Below are 20492 nucleotides of genomic sequence, written 5' to 3'. Positions count from 1 at the left end.
TCAAGTACTTAAGGCACTTTCAGAAATTTTACCTGTGATCACTAACTCACTTCACAGGTAGATGAAAAACCTTAGTCTTCAACTTAATTCCTCAGAGCTCATTTAAAGGGTATGGGTTCTCTGGTGAAAATGGTAAGAGTCTATTCTGTTGCTATTACATACATTTCAAATAACTTTGAGGTCACAATAGGTACAGTAAGACAGAGGCTTGTGTGACTGATAATTACATCAAAACCTCAAACCGTTCAGCACTGCAGGTAAACCTGGATTATCTGAACAGCTCATGGGACTTTCAAAACATTTCGATAATAAAGTGTTTCAGATAAACAGAATTTGCTTTTATGAGAGTTTTCAATATAGGACTATGTATATATTTTTTCTTGGTTTATGCAACATTTTGAAACCAGAAAAACACTACTTATTCATACACAAAAGTGACTCCTTACACCTTTTGGCAGATTTATTTTAAAACTATTTTCAGATGTATTTACATGTAAAAATTTTTAAAGCATTGCATGGGGTTTTAGCCATATGATTTCTTGCAAAGTCACATGAAGGTCAATATGTGCTGTATGAGGTAAGACTCCATAAAATTCTGTGAAAAATGCATCCCCATCGAATCTGATCTCATTTCACTTGTGAATGGTAGAATTCAGACATCAGAGATAATCAGACCAATTACAAACCTCCAAGTTGTTAGCTTAAATTAATTGAGATACGGCTATCCTAGTTATTAAAAAGGTTTAAAGCCAAATTCTAATCTCAGATTCAGCTACTTCACTCCTGCAAACTTCAGTGGAAGTTACCTACACACACACCTGGAGCCAAAATCTGACCTTTGGGGTATTACAGGTCAGCGTACTGTTTAAAAACTGCCTTCTTTTCCATAAATATTATTTAACATACATGATAAATCACACTGCTAGATATTCCCCAAACTCAAAATCGTGTTATCATCCTTAATTGCGCTTTTATGCCTATTCCTGCTATTTCCACACAACATCCAAAATCCATCCCTTCTTGTCAATGCCTACCACCAAAACATTTGCCTTTGCCTTAATAGTCTCCTTCCTGGACTACTTCTTGGCCTTAGTGATACACACCATGCTCCAAAATGCGGCTGTCAAACCTTTCTTGCCAGTCTGACCACATCACCCTCTTTATAAGTCTCTTCTTCTAGCCTGACTGCTCCTTCTGCACCAATTTCAAATTCTTCAGCCTCACTTTTAAAATTCTGCACAGCTCTGTTCCTGGCTACAGCTATATCACTGGTCACCAACAACTCTCATGTCAATATCGTACAATACACCTATTCCCTCTCTATCCCGACAGCCCTATTTTCCTTCTCCAACAAGCACCTCCCATGTCATTTCCTATACCTGGAATATCTTCCTTAATAACGTACATTACATACACCTCCCCAAAATCCACCTTCTCAATCTACTTAGTTATTCTGCATTCAGTGGCCCACTGATTTCCTTTAAAGAATAAGCAAGAACCATATAAAGACACAGCTAACTTGATGTGTTAATTGTATTATTTTATTCTTGGTATTAATACAAAGTTACATACCGGGATATAACTGGAGGTTTTTCAAGATGTGTGGTCCCTATCTGTATTCCACAAAGGGTTATATGCATGGGCCATGCACCTGGAGACAGAGCTTTTCAAAGCAGTATTGCTCGGCGGTCCATACACGAGCCCTTGTATTGAGCTTGGAGTTTCACCCGAGGTGATATAGGGCGCGGCGGCCTGGCCATGTCTCCATTTCCTTCTCACTGCAAACCTACATAGCCACAGATCGGGACCACACATCTCGAAGAACCTCACGACAAGTAACCAACCTCCTCCTCTTCTTCAAGTGATGGTCCCTATTGTATTCCACAGAGGGTGACTGACAAGCAGTACCATGAGAGGCAGAGGGTGCAAGGAAGATGGCTGAACCGTAGAATGGAGGACCGCTGTGCCAAATGAGGTATACGTCGCAGAATCATGTACCAGAGCACAGTGAGAGGAAAAGGTGTGTTCTGAACTCCATGTGGCCGCCTTACGTATTTCCACAAGGGGCACCTTGTGTAACGCAGCTGTTGTTGATACTTGCACTCTCGTGAAATGGGCTCATATCCCATCTGGTGAGGAGAGCCCTGACAAGTGATAGCAGCGCATAATGCACCCTGAGACCCACTTACAGATGCTCTGGGTGGAAACGGCCTGTCCTTTAATTCTCTCCAGTATGGTAACAAATAGTTTGGGAGAGTTCCAGATCGGCTTTGTCCTTTGTAGATAAAAGGCCAGGGCCCTATGCACACTGAGGGAATGAAGCCACCATTCCTTGTTCGAGGCATGTAGTTTTGGAAAGAAGGTAGGTGGGTGTATGGGTTAGTTGAGGTGGAATTGTGAAACGACCTTTGGCCGAAACTTGGGATGCAGTTGTAGTGAGATCCTGTCCTTATGGAACATGGTGAAAGGGGTTTTTTGCCATCATGGCTCCCAGCTCACCAACCATCCTTGCTGAGGTAATGGCAACAAGGAAAGTGATCTTTCTGGAGAGGACAGAGAGTGCAGGAGGCCAAGGGATGGGTAAAAATCAACTGACCTTCCACAGAAGGATGGAAGGCACTAATGGTGGCTGCATCCACTCTGATAGAGCTGGGAGCAAGTCCTAAGACGTTCACATGGAGAAGATATGAGATGCCCACAGATTCAGGGGTAAGACCTTGCTGTTCGACCCAGCAGGTGAAGCGTATCCATTTGGCCTGATAAGGTGCAGGCGGGCAAAGGGTGTAACGTATGAGCACGCCACCATGTGCCCTAGGATGGAGAGGCAGGTCCTGGCTGAGACCGAAGGGCTGGAGGTTATCAAGGCTATTTGGTCCAGTAGGCTCTGGAATCTGCCATGGCAGATATGCTCGTGCGGAGATCTCATTGATGCACAGTCCTATAAATTCCAGGGACCGAGTAGGGTGCAAAGTTGATTTTTCCATGTTGCTGTTAACTCCTAGTGAGGAGCAGAGAAGAAGCTGGGATGTCAATGCTTGAGCTTCCTCTTTGGACTGTGCTGCCAGCAGTCAGTCGTCCAGGTATGGAAAAGAAAGGATTCCCCGATGTTGTAGGTGAGCCGCTACCCCCAGAGAAAACCTTTGTAAAAATTTGTTGGGCACTGGTGTGTCCAAATTGGAGAATCCTGTATTGGAAGTATTGATGCCCTGCTTTGAACCTCAGGAGCCTTCTGTAGGTCTGATGTATGTTGATACGGACGTAGGTGTCTTGCATGTTGAGAGCCATAAACCACATGCCTTTTTCTAGTGAGGGAATGACGGTTGCAAGCATGACCATACAGAATTTTCACTTGCAAATCGAGCGGGTGAGGTGTTGGAGATACAAGATTGGTCTACATCCCCTTTCTTCTTGGGTACCAGGAAATAGTTGGAATAGAACCCTGCGCCCCGAAAGGCTGCAGGTATGGACTCCACTGCTCCTCTCTGTAGGAGGGAGCCCACCTCTAGGGTAAGAATACTGTCAATGAGAGGGATCTCTAGGGCAGGGGGGTCAGGGTGGGAGACATAGAGGCGCAGTCAAACTCTATGGGGTAGCAGTGTTGAACGATGTCCAAGACCCACTTGTCCATTGTTCTAGCTCTCCAAGCTGGTAGAAAGTTTGAGACCACTCACAAAAAGGCGTGGAGGGTAGAAGTGTTGGTGTACGGAGTGGCTGATGGCTCTCTAGGTGCGCTCAGAAACACCATTTTCACGATGACTGAGTGTGTTGTGCAGAAGTCTGCATTGCTGGAACAGGTGGATGGGCTCTATGTGCCTTAGGGCGCTACTGAGGAGGTTTGTAGGCCCGTTAGTGGTAGAAGGGAGGAGTTTTATAGTTTTGGGCTGGTGGTGGACAATAAAATTTTCTTTTTGGTGCTGGTGTATATAAGCCCAAGGATAATAAGATGGCTCTAGAGTCTTTTACGGCGTGTAAGGAATCATCAGTTTTCTGGTTGAAGAGGTGTGATTCGTCAAAGGGAAGGTCCTCGACTGTGTTCTGCACCTCTCTAGGGAAACCTGAGGAGTGTAACCAGGATTCCCTCCTCACGACAATTCCAGTCGCCAATACACACGAGGATGTGTCTGCTGAATCAACTGCAGCCTGAAGTATGGACCTGGCAACCAACTTGCATCCCTGTAAAATCTCTTGGAATAGAGTACGATCTTGCTGAGATAGCTTATCTGCAAATTCCTCCATCCATGTCATGCTTGGCCATCAGTACCAAGTAATTAGAGATCCAGAATTGTAGTCCTGCCAAGGAGAAGACCGTTCAACCCATGAGGTTCAGTCTTTTACCTCCCTGTCTGCTGGGGTGGAGCATGGGTGTTGTTTGGTCTGCTCTGACACTGCTTCTATTACCAAAGAGTTAGGTGGAGGGTGCGACAATAAAAATTCTGACCCTTTGCAGGGGTGGCAGGGGCATAGTACCTTTTCTCAGCCTCTTTTGGGGTCGGTGCAGTCTTGGCCAGGGTATGCTACATGGTGCGCACCAGTTGAATAATGACATCACTGATTGGTAAGACCACCCTTACCAATGCCGATACTTGCAGAATGTCTAGTAACTGGCATGGACTATCCTGCATCTCTTCCAGTGGCATCTCAAGAGCATTGGCTATACTACATAGGAGTTTTTGAAACTGACAACAGCTAGCTAGCAGGGAAGAAGGTGTCAATGAGACAGCTGTATCTGAAGACCACAAAGGGAATCTCTCTGGATCCACCGGAACCATCGGAGCTGGGCTGATTGGTGCACCGTCTAAACCCATTTCCGAATATCTGTTGGATGAAAGGTTGGACTGTGAAACAGGGAAGTTCTCCCAAGCTGAATGAGATTGTTCCTAAGGCCAATATTTGGGCCATGAGCTCCAATGTGGCCAACTCAGTTGATCCTGCTGTTGTTGTACTTGTGCCCAAAGAGCCAGATACCAGCTTCTTGGGTATGGCAAAGGAGGAAACTGTCATGGAGCCATCGGAACCATCAGGTAGTTGAGTTTCCAGAACAGAAGCGGGAGACTGTGCCAAACATCCTGGTCCTCGGAGTCTTGCGTGAATGGCGGTGCTGACAGAGCCGTCAGAACAGGATGCATTAGAAAGGTATGGCCAGCAGGAGGTAAATGTAATGCAAGAGATGGAGCCCTCTGCAGAGGTGAGTGCACCAGAACATGTGGAGACCACGCTCCTTCCAAGGCTAACAGTTTGTGAGGCCAGGAGTGCTTCCGATTTTTCCCTGGAATCTATAGTACCCTGTTAATTGACGGGACTGGAACTGGTAAAAGAGGCGTGGTCTCAGGACCAGCAATTCACGGGACACTGGCAGAGCTGAGGCAGGAGGGATACAGCATCAGTGGATCTGGTGAGCGGTGTGGCCTCTTATCACTCTTGTGTGCCTTGGAGCGTGTAGCTCCTCCGTGGATGATGGAGTGTCATGGATGACGCAGTGTCCTTCTTGGATTTAGATGAAGACTTACTGCCATGCTTATACGCATGCTTCCATAGCTCATGGCAAGGCCCCGACACAGGGTCTGTAGCTTTGGTAGCAGCAGGACAGAGGCTTCGTGGTACCACACTTGGATTGCTCAGGCCAATGTATGGGGGGGTTCTGTGGCCAGGATCCGACTTCAAGACCACAGTTACGTCCATGAGGTGTTGCTTGAGGCAGAGAGATTGGCCTTCCCATGTACAGGGGAAGGAGGTGCAGATACTGCACCTGGAGGCAATGTGGACTTTCCCCAAACAGTACAAACAGCATTGATGTTTGTCACTGAAGGAAAATGAGCAAGGGCAGGAAGCACAGACTTTGAATCCCGGTGTCTTTGGCATAATCCAGTGCCCAGACCCAGGATCTTGGCAGGAAGTGGGGGTGAAAGAGGGATTTGTTTGATGGGAAAAACCACCAGAGCGGCATCCAAGGTCCTTATTTATAAAAACTGCTAGGAATTATCAAAGTACAACGAAAAACAATAAAATCCTAACTATGAACGAAAATAAGAACAGTTTTTGTAAAATATTTTGAAAATGCATCACTAAGAACAAGAGGTGAGCAGACGCTCTGACTCAGACCATCCAGCGGTGAAAAGGCACTGAAGAAACCACAAGGCAACACAAGATCGTATGCGCGGACCACCAAGCAATACTACTTTGAAAAGCTCTGGCTCTGGGTGCATGACATATGTGCAGTGGAATACAATAAGGACCATCACTTAAAGAAGAACTATGTATTTCCATTTCCTATGCCTATTCTCTTCCTCAGTGACCTGTCTTATCAGTTCAGACAGTAAACTCTTTGAGGCATGGGCAAGGTCATTACTCACGGAGTTCAGTATCACGCAGTCCTATGGCATTGCATTACAGATGTCAAATAACCATAATCAGCAAAATACTTATTCTTTATAGAAAACTTGAATAACTTTTCGGACATATTTCAAAAAAGTTAGAAGTCTCCAAAAGTAGCTCTATTTATATATTATGCTGCCTGGAATTATATAAGATATCGTCATCAATTTTCCATTTAAATGGGACAAAGCCAGTCTATGTCAATAAAGTCAGACAAATATAAATAAAAAACAGCATATTTAACTAAAAGTTTACTTACAAAGTCAAAAACCTTCAAATACATATCAAGCATTATGTTTAACTTCAATTTAACTTGATTTCTGCTCAAACCAAAATTAAAACTAAGACCATGTTTTATTTTCTTACTGATTTAAGAGCAGCTGATTTTAGCCAGTCTACATATACAGAATTAAAAATCTTCTAATATTTAAGACAACTCAATCAAAACAAATTACAACCAGAAATAGACTAATTGCCCTTTGGATAATTACTGAATTATGTAGAAAGCTGGTAGAACTGAATATTTTATTACAGGTAAAGACACGGAATCAACATAACCGGAAAAGGATAATGCAGACTTTTCTTTATGGGGAAATTTCATTGCTGTTATTTTTCAGACCACCAAATTTTAAGATGAGTACTCACCAAGTCTTTCCTAAGTTGAATAAAAAACTGTTTGCACTTAAAAGAAATTTTTACAATCTTCAACCTAAATGAAAAATGAAATAAAATCAGAATATTTATACACTTTTAGTATAATGAAATCATATTAAAATAATTATGGTACATTTATTGAAATGTATGTTTTCTACAGAGAACTAATTTAATTCATATGAACTTTCATTTGGCAGGAAATAGCTAAAAAGAATAATGGCTATATTAGTAGTTTGTATGATTTAAGTTTTGTAAACGAAGGCACTCTTCCTATGTACATTTCATTGGTATATTGGTAATTTTTAAAATAATTGTTTCACATATATATCTTTCAGTATTACTATAACTCCTTAATAAATTCTCTCTTTTTTTTTTTAAGAGCTTCTGAGAAATCACCATCTTTGCAGGGGTCATATTCTATCTATTAGAAACATACTACAATGTTGATACAATAACTAAATTTATGTGAAATTCCTGGGATTAATGTGTCACTTAAAAGAAAGTTAGAGGCTGGTCACAGCAGTGTAGGATGGGGAAAGACACCAGTGATCAAATCAGACTCAGGCAGTAGCAAAAGAGAAAAGAAAATGCTTTGGTCAGCTATAAGGAAGTGAGGGTAAAGAGAATCTCTAACTGTCCGAGCTAGCAAAGCAGGTCCTTTATGTCAAATTCCAGGGCAGTAAGCCTGAAACACAGGCCTTAGACCTACCATCAAATTCTCTTAGTAAAGGATTTGTTAATGGGCTTGTATCCCTATTTAAAAAGTAACTGGACTCATAGCAGATACATATGCTATAAATAGTTACAATGCACCTTTCCCACATGTTGGAAAACCTACTGAAGAAAAAGATACAGGTTTGTTCAAATACAAAAATCAGAACAGAAATGTTACAAAATGCCTTCTTTTCACTCAGAACTAAATCAATGGCTATTATAAGAATAAATACAAAAATAATCAGTTTATGCAGACAGTCACATTAAGCGAAGTTTCTTCAATGTGCTCCCATAGTAACCCACTGATGTCCTGTCATTATTTCAATAAGAGTCCCCCTCCCACTAGGTCTACAAAAAGGCCATATCACAGGTGTAAGTAAGACAAAGAGTAAGGGACTGGGAAATCTAAGTGTTTGTTTTCCTTTTGAACAAGAACTTTTCCCCAAAACCAAGAAAGGAAGCACTATCACTGGGCAAACAAACCTCTATGAAGTGCACTTATTAACCAGAATTTATACCATATTTTGTTAAATCCAAATTATATGGGGTATAATGACAACTTTCAACTTCTGTAATTTGAAGATGGCAATGATCTAATGCAGGAGTGGGCAAACTACAGCCTAGGGGCTGGATCTGGCCCACCAGCTGATTTAAGCCAGCCCTCGAGCTCCTGCTGGGCAGCAGGGACTGGGGCTTGCCCCGCTCCAGCCAGAGGACAGGGTCGGGGGCCACTTCACACAGCTCCCAAAAGCAGCGGCATGGCCCCCCTGCAGCTCCTACGCACTCCAATGGCCACCTCCGGTACTCCAATGGGAGCTGCAGGCGCCGTGCCTGGGGACTGGACAGCGTGCAGAGCCACTTGGCCATGCCTCCGCATAGGAACTGGAGAAGGGACATGCCGCTGCTTCCGGGAGCCGCTTGAGGTAAGCGCCGCCCGGAGCCTGCACCCCTGAGCCTCTCCCCATTCCCCAACCTCCTGCCCCAGCCCTGTTCCCCTCCCACGCTCCAAACCCCTCGATCCCAGCCTGGAGCACCCTCCTGTACCCCAAACACCTCATGTCCAGCCCCACCCCAGAGCCCACACCCCTTCCTGCACCCCAAACCCCTGCCTCAGCCCTAATCATCCACCCACCCTCCGAACTCCTCGGTCCCAGCCCAAAGCACCCTCCTCATCCCCAGCCCCACCCATAAGCCTGCACCCCCAGCGGAAGCTCTCCCCCCCCACCCCCCATGACACCCCACTCCCCTTCCCTAGCCCGGAGATTTCTCCCAAACCCTGAACTAATTTCTGGCTCCAACCCAGAGCCTGCACCCCCAACCAGAGCCCTCACCCCCTCCTGCACCCCAACCCCAATTTTGTGAGCATTCATGACCCACCATACAATTTCTATTCCCAGTTGTGGCCCTCGGGCCAAAAACTTTGCCCACCCCTGATCTAATGGGTGCCAGGCTGTACTCCTCTGGGTGTTTCTGAAAATACTTGCCATCCAGCACAATTAGCTCCATTCAAAAGGCAATAAAATTTACTCCTGAAGATTTGTTTTTTTAAATGAGGTCGAAAGATAAGCCAGGTCTGTTAGGGATGATGGAGCAATATTCAAAAATGAAGTGAAAAGCACCAGCGTCAGGAAATCATCCCAATCCTCCCTTTAATTTGGTGACAGAATCTTGACAAGTGGCTCAAAGTCACCTTGAACCTTCACCAGCATGCCAGCTCTGGCACTGTTTCCCTGGTTACACTTGACAAGTTCTGCTTCACCTCTTTCTCCAGCTTTGTGATATAACTGAGGTCAAAGGAAAATGACCACCCATTTACTGTTAAGTAATAAAATAAATTGCTAATAAAGTTATTGAAGTGCGAAACTGCTTTATAAACCTAAGATAAAGTCCATGCCAAGTAACTGGTTAGCAAGTGCACAAAGCATTACAACATAATCAAGGTGTATTCAGACTTTGCCATATATGCATTTTTTGATCTCTAAGCACATTCAACATAAAAAAAATTAAGCCCGTCACAACCTTCCCTACTCCGTCACCCCAGGAAAAATCTGAGAAAACAAGATCAGCAAATCCAGACACTGGTGAACAAAGGTGAGGGAAAATGTTAGCTTAAGTGCCTTAGACAAGTACAACCACCACAAGGGATAAAGTGAATCTTTCAGATGTGCAAACTGATTAGGATTTTATAGGTCACATCCACCTTAGAACTTCATCTTGAAACCAACTGGCAGACAGCACACCACAAAACACATGTGTGATGCACTCCTTGAATATAATATTGCTTAATAAGCTGACTGCCTCATTCATCCGATGAAGTGAGCTGTAGCTCACAAAAGCTTATGCCCAAATAAATTTTAGTCTCTAAGGTGCCACAAGTACTCCTTTTCTTTCAGCTATAAGTGTAGTTTCTGGATAGTTTGAAGGTGTGGCTTTCATGTAGGACACATTATATTGTGATTCAGCCTACGCATGACGACACCACAGGTAACTAAAGTGAAGTCTTGCCAAACTCAAATGTTTAACAAGCTACCTTGACAACTGTTGCTAATCAACTACCCAGAAGCATGTAGAGGTGGGTGCCACCTAGCATACTGAATACACTGCAAAAGAAACTTTTCACTAGCAATGAACAAGAGGGATGACAGAACAGAGCCCCATTGGTCCCTTAAGAGCAATGACTCAAAAACTATCTTCTCTCTCCCGTCGCTCAAAAGAGCCAATTCCATCACCTGGGAGGATAGAAGTTCACTTCAAATCTAATTGAGCATTTATCTGCCAGACAGCTGTGAAGAAATATCACTCGATCACTGACTGCAGCCTGGATTAATCAGGTTATTAACCACACAAAACAGTTTCGCTGACTGTGACTTTGCTGATGCTAGATGTGAACAAACTTCTCTGCATCCTTCCGTCACAGGCCTGGTATAAGATTTCAAAATCTCATTATGCAGCAACTGATAGAATTCAGACCAAGAGACTGCCTGATATCTAGCCTTTTTCTTCATCAGTTGCAAGTCAACTAAATACAATGGGAACTCGTGAGTAGGGAGCCAAGGAAGAGTGTGTTTAAGATGATACAGGAAAACTACATCTTACTAGATCATTGACAAAGTGGTCCATTAGCCAGACAATCATTCCTTTAGCTTGCAACACACATTCAGACTCATACACATTAAGATCAGAAGGGACCATTATGATCATCAAGTCTGACCTCCTGCACAATGCAGGCCACAGAATCTCATCCACCCATTCCTGCAATAGACCTCTCACCTATGTCTGAGCTTACTGAAGTCCTCAAATCATGGTTTAAAGACTTCAAGGTGCAGAGAATCCTCCAGCAAGTGACCCATGCCCCATGCTGCAGAGGAAAGTGAAAAACCCCAGGGTCTCTTCCTATCTGCCATGGAGGAAAATTCCTTCCCGACCCCAAATATGGCGATCAGCTGAACCCTGAGCACGTGGGCAAGATTCAGCACACAGATACCCAGGAAAGAATACTCTGTAGTAACTCAGATCCCACCACATCTAACATCCCATCACAGGCCGTTGGGCCTATTTACCATGAATAGTTAAAGATCAATTAATTGCCAAAATCATGTTATCCCATCATACCATCTCCTCCATAAACTTATTGAGTTTAATCTTAAAGCCAGATAGATCTTTTGCCCCCACTGCTTCCCTTGGAAAGCTGTTCCAGAACTTCAGTCCTCTGATGGTTAGAAACCTTATCTAATTTCAAGTCTAAACTTCCTGATGGCCAGTTTATATCCATTTGTTCTTGTGTCCACATTGGTACTGAGCTTAAATAATTCCTCTCCCTCCCTGGTATTTATCCCTCTGATATATTTATAGAGAGCAATCATATCTCCCCTCAGCCTTCTTTTGGTTAGGCTAAACAAGGCAAGCTCCTTGAGTCTCCTTTCATAAAACAGGCTTTCCATTCCTCGGATCATCCTAGTAGCCCTTCTCTCTACCTGTTCCAGTTTGAATTCATCCTTCTTAAACATGGGAGACCAGAACCGCACACAGTATTCTAGATGAGGTCTCACCAGTGCCTTGTATAACAGTACTAACACCTCCTTATCTCTACTGGAAATATCTCGCCGAATGGATCCCAAGATCGCATTAGCTTTTTTCACGGCCATATCACATTGGTGGCTCATAGTCATCCTGTGGTCAACCAATACTCCAAGGTCCTTTTCCTCCTCCGTTACTTCTAATTGATGCGTCCCCAGCTTATAACTAAAATTCTTGTTATTAATCCCTAAATGCAAGACCTTGCACTTTTCATTATTAAATTTCATCCTATTACTCCAGTTTACAAGGTCATCCAGATCTTCCTGTATGATATCACGGTCCTTCTCTGAATTGGCAATACCTCCCAGCTTTGTGTCATCTGCAAACTTTATTAGCACACTCCCACTTTTTTGCCAAGGTCAGTAATAAAAAGATTAAATAAGATTGGTCCCAAAACTGATCCCTGAGGAACTCCACTGGTAACCTCCCTCCAGCCTGACAGTTCGCCTTTCAGTATGACCCGCTGTAGTCTCCCCTTTAACCAATTCCTTATCCACCTTTCAGTTTTCATATTGATCCCCATCTTTTCCAATTTAACTAATAATTTCCCATGTGGCACCATATCAAACACCTTACTGAAATCTAGGTAAACTAGATCCACTGCATTTCCTTTGTCTAAAAATTCTGTCACTTTCTCAAAGAAGGAGATCAGGTTGGTTTGGCACGATCTACCTTTTGTAAAATCATGTTGTATTTTGCCCCATTTACCATTGACCTCAATGTCCTTAACTACTTTCTCCTTCAAAATTTTTTCCAAGACCTTGCATACTACAGCTGTCAAACTAACAGGCCTGTAGTTACCTGGATCACTTTTTTTCCCCCTTTCTTAAAAATAGGAACTATGTTAGCAAGTCTCCAGTCATACGGTACAACCCCTGAGTTTACAGATTCATTAAAAATTCTTGCAAATAGGCTTGCAATTTCAAGTGCCATTTCCTTTAATATTCTTGGATGAAGATTATCTGAGATTTAGGCCCACTAAACTGTTGGAGTTTCGCTTCTACCTCGGATATGGTAATATCTAGCTCCATATCCTCATTCCCATTTGTCATGCTACCATTATCCCTAAGCTCCTCATTAGCCTCATTAAAGACTGAGGCAAAGTATTTGTTTAGATATTGGGCCATGCCTAGATTATCCTTAACACATCTCCCAACCATCTCCCACAAATTCCTAGTTTAAAGCTCTCTTAATCAGTTGTGCAAGCCTCCACCCTAGAAGCCTATATCCTTCCCTACTCAGATGAAATCCATCCCGAGAGAACTGTCCTCTGTCCATGAACGCCTCCCAGTGGCCATACATTCCAAAGCCCTCCTTATAGCATCACTGCCTGAGCCATCTGTTGATAGTCATAATCTGGTCACACCTTTGTTGCCCTTCTCTCGGAACAGGCAGAATCCCACTGAAGGTCACCTGAGCCTCGATTTCCTTAAGCGTCTTCTCCAGCCTGGCATGGTCTCCCTTGATACGTTCCAGCGAGAATCTAGCCGTATCATTTGTTCCCACACGAAGGATGATCAGTGGATTCTTTCCCGCTCCCTTTAGGATCCTCTTCAACCTCAGGTCCACATCCCGTATCTTAGCACCTGGTAGGCAGCACACCCTTCTATTCTCTGGATCAGCTCTGGTTACAGGCCTGTCCATTCTTCTCAGCAACGAGTCCCCGATCACAGAGACCTGCCTTTTCCTGGTGACGGTGCGATTCTCTGGTCTATCCCCTGTTCCCTCTGGCTGCAAGTTCTTTCCATTCCTGTTCTCCCTTGTAATCCTCTTCAACCCATCCTGTATCCTCCTGGGGCTCATATTTGGTGTTGTCTCCATTGACTCTTCCCTGTTTTCTATAGGACTAGCCGCTCTTCTCTTCTTCCTTGCCCTTCCACTGTCAGTGACACACCCCTTCCTTATCTCTAATCCTAGCCTCAAAATCAAGATACAGAGTGTGACCAACTACATAAACTGCATCAGAAAGCAGGGACAGACCCAAGTTGGTGTCATGTTAGCCAGTAAATCCTGACCTAACCTACAGAATTCATCCTCCAAGTGCATATTCAAATGACTCAGAATATAGAACTAATTAACTTCAAATGATACTGCAGAAAACAATCCACAGGCACTCAGATAATACTATTACTTGGGGGGGGGGGGGGAGGCACATAAATAGATATGGTTTGCATCAATTCAAGAAGGGACTTTCTGGTATAGCAAGATCATCTGTACACATATGCAGATCTCCTCACACTACTGATGAATCCTAAAATTTGCAAATGAAGTGGATATGCTGTATCAGATCTAATTTTAGAAGACCCCCCTGAACTGTAAATCATATACACTCGGTAGTGCCATACCAATTTGATAGCCTTATGATACATGCTATACAGTATCTAGTTGGAATAATCTGGGCCAGCGATTCTCAAACTGTGGATTGTAACCCAAAAGAGGGTCATAATCCCATTTTAATGGGGTCACCAGGGCTGGCATTAGGCCCTTGCTCAGGCCCAGGGCTTAAGTCAAAGTCCAAGCTCCACTGACTGGGACTGAAGCCAAAGTCTGAAGGCTTCAGCCCTGGGTGGTGGGGCTCAGGCTTCAGCTTCAACCCTGAGTGGCAGGGCTCAGGTTACCATCGCCCAATTCAGGGATGAAGCCCTCAGACTTTGGTTTAGGCCTCCAACCCCACCCCATCCAGCCCCGCTGGGGTTGCAGGGCTTGGGCTCAGGCTCTGATCCCCCTTCTTGGGGTCGTGCAATAATTTTTGTTGTCAGAAGGGGGCTGCAGTGCAATGAAGTTTGAGAACCGCTGATCTGGCCTAACCAAGGACCCACTGCCTCAAATAGTGAAGTCTCTGCAAAAGCCATATGATTCTTTCCTAATTAAATCACATTTAATAACTACTATATTAGTCAATGACCTTGCATTCAACAGCATAACTGAAAAGCAGTCCCTACACCAGTAACAACTGGCAATAACTCCAATTCCTGAGACTTTGGGCATTGCCAGTGGCATCATATTTAATGGCCTTTTCTCTGCACATCATCTATCTAGTCTTGTTCTGCCCACCAGGACAGGGAACGAGGAACTAAAAAGCTTTCACAGTCTATCTCGACCCCAGATTCTTATATGGTATTCCCCGCAAAGTGTTTTCTATCCAAAGGACAAATGGTTAAAAACACTCTGAACCCCTCCCATTTCTACCTTCTTCAATGCTCTCCCCTGTCACAGAGGATTAAATGGCAACATACCCACCCAAATCCTCAATCCCTCTGTGAAGCAATCACATCACAGGGAAGACAGGATAATACCCCACACACCCAACCAATCCATCTATGGAAATGTTACCTCCCAGGAAGAGCCAAGTTATTGACACAGGCATCTTGTGCATTGTATTTTTAAAACATTTCATACAATTTCCCACAAGTAAGGATTAAAACATTATGAACTTTAAGGAGAACTATAAACACCATTAAAAGATAAAATTTCATTTATCTAGTAAGTTACTGAACTTTAAAAGCAAGCAATATATGTAAAACTGAAGACAAAGCACTGTCAGCAGCATATTAAGCTTCAAAAAAAATAATCACAAATTTTTAGTATTATGTAAACGATACAGCTCCTGTAAAATATTTACATGCCAATTTATTGTGTAACTATTTTCGAATTTTTAAAGTAACTAGGAATAGCTGACTTCTTACTTTAAATAGGCAATTACACTACGGTGGGATTCTTAGAGTGAGAAAATTAGTTCAAAGCAGAATATTCAGCAAAAGCGTCAAAAACATTTTCAGCGTTTTTTTGCTCACTAAAGAGGCCCAATTATGTACCTTAGCCACTCAAAATACCTGAATTAGTTACAAAATGATTCCACAAAAACAACAAGGAGTCCAGTGGCACCTTAAAAACTAACAGATTTATTTGGTCATAAGCTTTCGTGGGTAAAAAACTACTTCTTCAGATGCATGGAGTGAAAATTACAGATGCAGGCATTATATACTGACACATGGAGAGAAGGGAGTTACCTCACAAGTGGAGAACCAGTGTTGACAGGGCCAATTCAATAAGGGTGGATGTAGTCCACTCCCAATAATTGATGAGGAAGTATCATTAGGTCCATCAATGGCTATTAGCTAGGATGGTCAGGGATGGTGTTTATCAATGGGTATTAGCTAGGATGGTCAGGGATGGTGTCTCCAAGCCTCTGTTTGCCAAAAGCTGGGAATGGGCGACAGGGGAAGGATCACTTGATTACCTGTACTGTTGACACCCTCTGAAGTATCGGGCATTGGCCACTGTCAGAAGACAGGATACTGGGCTATATAGACCTTTGGTCTGACTCAGTATGGACGCTCTTATGTTCTTATGAAAGCTATCAAGGCAGAGAGTGCTCTGGTGGAGTGTTTGCGAGTCCCCAGTAGGTGTAATGGTTGATGCTGATAGCAAAAGTCAACGAAGCCGGAGAGCCACGTAGACAGCCTCTGTTTATATACGGCATCTCCCTTAGATCGTTCATGATGAAGAGAAATAACATTGGTGATTTTCTGAAAGTCTTTGTCCTCTCAATGTAGAATGCTAGAACTCTTCGGATGTCTAGGGTGTGGTGCCTTGAGGTGGAGTCTTGCCAGGTTCGAGTGGTAGACCTGGCCTGCATTCTGAGACAGGAGATGAGGTAGAAGTGAAAGAGTACACGGTGGATATATAGCTATCTTCAGGAGGTAAGGAAACCACATTTTTCTGGGCCAGGTGGCAGCTATCAAGATGACTCTGCTCCTTGTTTATTCCTGTGAGATTTTGGGAAGAACGATGGGAGACAAATGGGCTGCTTCAGGTGTAATGAGGAGGCAACTTTAGGTAAGAACTTAGGGTGTGGTCTTAGGGTAACTGTTTTTGAAAAATATTGTGTACAGGGGGTGTGCCATGAGGGCCTGCAGTTTCCTATTCACTGGGCAGACGTGATAGCAACAAGAAAGGCCACCTTCATTGAGAGGTGAAGTAGTGAACACATCACTAATAGTTCAAAAGGGGGCCAGTAAGACATCACAGCACCAGATTGAGGTCCTATAATGGAGTAGGTATATTTCAGGGTAAAGTTTAAGAAGACCCTTGAGAAAACATTTAGTGATCAGGTGGGCGAAGACTGAGAACTTGTCTACTTTGTGGGGGAACGCCATGATTGCTGTGAGGTGTACTCTGAGCTCCTGGAGAGACCTGATTTCTTAAGTTTCAGTATGTAGTCCAGTACCATTGTTAGAGAAGAGAAAGTCACCATAGTTTGGCGAAACATCACGTCAGACAAATGGGTACTAGATATCACTGAGATTGTTTATTCCATCCACATTACCTCCATCCCTCCTACCCATCTTCTTTCTTCGTCCCTCTTCAGAGAAACTGTTGCAGGACCAAGAGCAGCAGTACCAAAGAAGGTGTTGTCAGCGGTACCGATGGCTTTGCTGCGGTTGTTGGTTCCAAGGGTCGTGCAGAAGGTGGCACCACAGCCTATACCATTGCTGAACTGCTCGGTGCCACGTTTGAGCGGCTCCAGTGGTACCAAGGCAGGGATTGTAGATCTCCCTTTACTGCCTTTTTCCAAGCCAGCCTGCCTAGGGTCTTTTGCTTGTGTGGTACTCACGGTACTGGATAGTCCTGCTACCTCAGAGGTGGAACGTCTTGCTGCAGTTGGTACCAATGGAGTCTACTGAGTTGGGGAACGCCGCTTTTTGGAGGATTCCCGAGGGGAGTTCAGAACCCGCTTCTTTGCTGCCTTCTTGGCAGAGTGCTCCTTCCCCTGAGCATGTGGAAGAGAACCTGTCAAATGTCGCTGTAGGAAACTGTTGCCCCGGAGGGGTCCATGATCCTCGACTGGACGTGGGCCATAATAGACTTCTCCATCATGAGAAGTTTTAGCTCTACGTCTCTCACCTTTCTGGCACAGACTTTCAAGTTGTGGCAGTGGGAGCACTTTCGAGGTATGTGTGTCTCACCGAGGCAGCGGACACACTGTGAGTGCCCGTCAGACTCAGATCGAGGAGCAGCAAGTGAGGCAACATTTAAAACGGGGGAGATGGCATGCCCCCCAAAGTAGGGTTCCTCCTATGAGCGAGGGTAACTATGCTACATTAAGGGGTGTTCTAACAACTGAAATGTAAATTCCTAAGAAAAAAAGTGGTTTTGTTTTTTTAAGAAAATAAACAGGGATGGGTAAGTAATTACTGACTAACTATTAACTAACTACTAACCAACTAGTATTCTAAAGCTAAAACTAGAGAAAGCTGAAGTACAGAGGCATTGCTAAGTGCTCTGTCTCAAGCTAAGGGCGGTAGAAAAGGAACCAAGGTAAGGTTGGTCGCACAGCACTATGTCACTGCCAGACGTGGCGTGAGACAGAGACAATGCATGTGCGACCCAACCAGGCACTGCTACTAAAAAACTACAATTACAAGCATGGGGGAGCAGATTCATCTAAAGGGACCAGAGGGACACTTACTGAAGAAGAAACAAATACAAAATATATCTGAAGGACAGAACAGATCGTGGGAGGTAGGCGGGGGGGGGAAGGGGTGAGTGCACTATATGTGAAAGAAAACGTAGAATCAAATGAAATAAAAATCTTAAATGAATCCACATGTTCCATAGAATCTCTATGGATAGTATTCCATGCTCTAATAAGAATATAACAGTAGGGATCTATTATCGACTACCTGACCAGGACAGTGATAGTGAAGATGAAATGCTAAGGGAGATTAGAGAGGATATCAAAATAAAAAGTTCAATAACAGTGGGGCATTTCAATTATCCCCATATTGACTGGGTACATGTCATACAATTTCAGTTACCAATTATGTGACCTAGCTTCTATGCTAATGTCACATGCTGAGATTATCATTCTGTTGTGTTATGCCTTTAAACGCAAATCTATATTTTGTATCCTTGGTTAGTTGACTAGAGAGAACACTTCCGTGAGGATGCTTGATGTCACAATCAGACTTAAGTGAAAAAGGACTTAGTCCAGCCTTGCAAAATTTTATTAACTTAACATGGACAAACAAATCAACGGGCAAGCAAAATATGAGTTCACTTTTCATTATCTTGGGGTAAATAGATTTGGTGTCTGATAAATATAGGGCTGGTACATTTTCATGACAATTGTGTGAGGCTGATTTATTCCAGTCACAGTTCTAAGGCAGATACAGTTCACTCAGTTCTATAACGATATGTTCAATGAGATGTGTGATATGGGATAAAACCAAAATGGATTCTACACAGACAAACAGAACCAATGGAGCCAGGGCTATTTATAAGAAAAATGGAAACAGCCTTGAAAAAGTTATGAAAGTTTGACAGCAGTTACTTCACTCAGTAGGTCTTACTTTATTAGAAATTACTGAAAGTAACCAAGTTACACTCACAGGCACTATCCAAGCGATCTCAGTAGCCAAGGAGAAAGAGAGAAGTACAGAGACAGCTGGTGTTGAGCTAAAAGCTTTAGGAAAAAAGCTAATATTAAGATAATACTGTCATGTGTTTTTCCATTCGGTTCATGTCTAGTCTTCATTCCAGTAGGTCTCTACATACAACCTTGCTTCTTTGATGAAGCTATAAAGATTTTTTTTCTCTTCCTCTGAAGCGTAAGCTATGTGGCACAGAGTCAAGATGCCAGGCGTGGTGGGGCAAAGGTCTGGATCCAATAGGGCATGAGTTCTCAACTTGGGGTTCATTACTTTGCCATATTGCTATGTGTGACAGGGCATCCCAGTAGGGACAATGTTGAGTACCACTGAAATATGGCAATTCCTATGTAAAATTTGGAGTTCAAGGTAAGAGGACAGAAAATCTAAAAATCCAGTATATTTAAGGGAAATGATTATTACATTTTCCTCAACAAATGCTCTTACATTATCTTCTACCTAAAGTGAACATGGCTGTATCTATGGATGGAGAGAAACATACTAATAAACACTGCTCCTTGACTATTCTCAAGTGCTGCAACAAGCCAATAAATTACATTTTTAATACTCAGTATAGCTTAACCACAAAAGAAGAAACAAAAAAGCAGTCATGATCATTTATCATTGATCAAGATTGTAGTTCTAAGTTCTAGTACAAATATTTACACTAAGCCCTGGTCTACACTGGGCGGTGGGGGGGTTGTTTGTGGTCAACTTAAGATATGCAACCTAAGTCGGCGTATCTTAGGTCGACTTACCTGGCCATGAGGACGGCAGCAAGTCGACTGCTGCCGCTCCCCTGTCGATGCCGCTTCCGCCTCTCGCAAGGTGGAGTTCCGGAGTCAATGGGGAGCGCGTTTGGGAGCGCGTTTGCGTTTCGGAGAGAAGGCTTTGGATTCTTTGACCATGGGATGGTGTTCCATGAAGGAGGAGTGCTGGGCAGAGACGGGCTCCATCTTACGAAGAGAGGGAAGAGCATCTTTGCCAGCAGGCTGGCTAACCTAGTGAGGAGGGCTTTAAACTAGGTTCACCGGGGGAAGGAGACCAAAGCCCTGAGGTAAGTGGGAAAGAGGGATACCGGGAGGAAGCACAGGCAGAAATGTCTGTGAGGGGAGGGCTCCTGCCTCATACTGGGAATGAGGGGCGATCAACAGGTTATCTCAAGTGCTTATATACGAATGCACAAAGCCTTGGAAACAAGCAGGGAGAACTGGAGGTCCTGGTAATGTCAAGGAACTATGA

At 43.7% G+C, this 20492-nt stretch overlaps 1 protein-coding gene across 3 annotated transcripts in view; it reads right to left on the bottom strand.

Annotated features, from left to right (window-relative positions):
- The window catches only part of PTPN4 (protein tyrosine phosphatase non-receptor type 4), a 231415-nt gene that overhangs the window by 97103 nt on the left and 113820 nt on the right, over positions 1-20492 (bottom strand). For all 3 annotated transcript variants that reach the window (XM_077829543.1, XM_077829541.1, XM_077829542.1), the window contains exon 11: positions 7018-7081. In XM_077829543.1, the coding sequence (XP_077685669.1) occupies positions 7018-7081 (64 nt within the window). The remainder of the gene's footprint in view (positions 1-7017; positions 7082-20492) is intronic.

The sequence above is a fragment of the Eretmochelys imbricata genome, chromosome 11 (assembly GCF_965152235.1).
Source record: "Eretmochelys imbricata isolate rEreImb1 chromosome 11, rEreImb1.hap1, whole genome shotgun sequence".
In the NCBI taxonomy this organism is placed as follows: Eukaryota; Metazoa; Chordata; order Testudines; family Cheloniidae; genus Eretmochelys; species Eretmochelys imbricata.
Note: the sequence above shows the minus strand (reverse complement) of the source record. Positions and strands in the feature narration are given on the sequence as shown.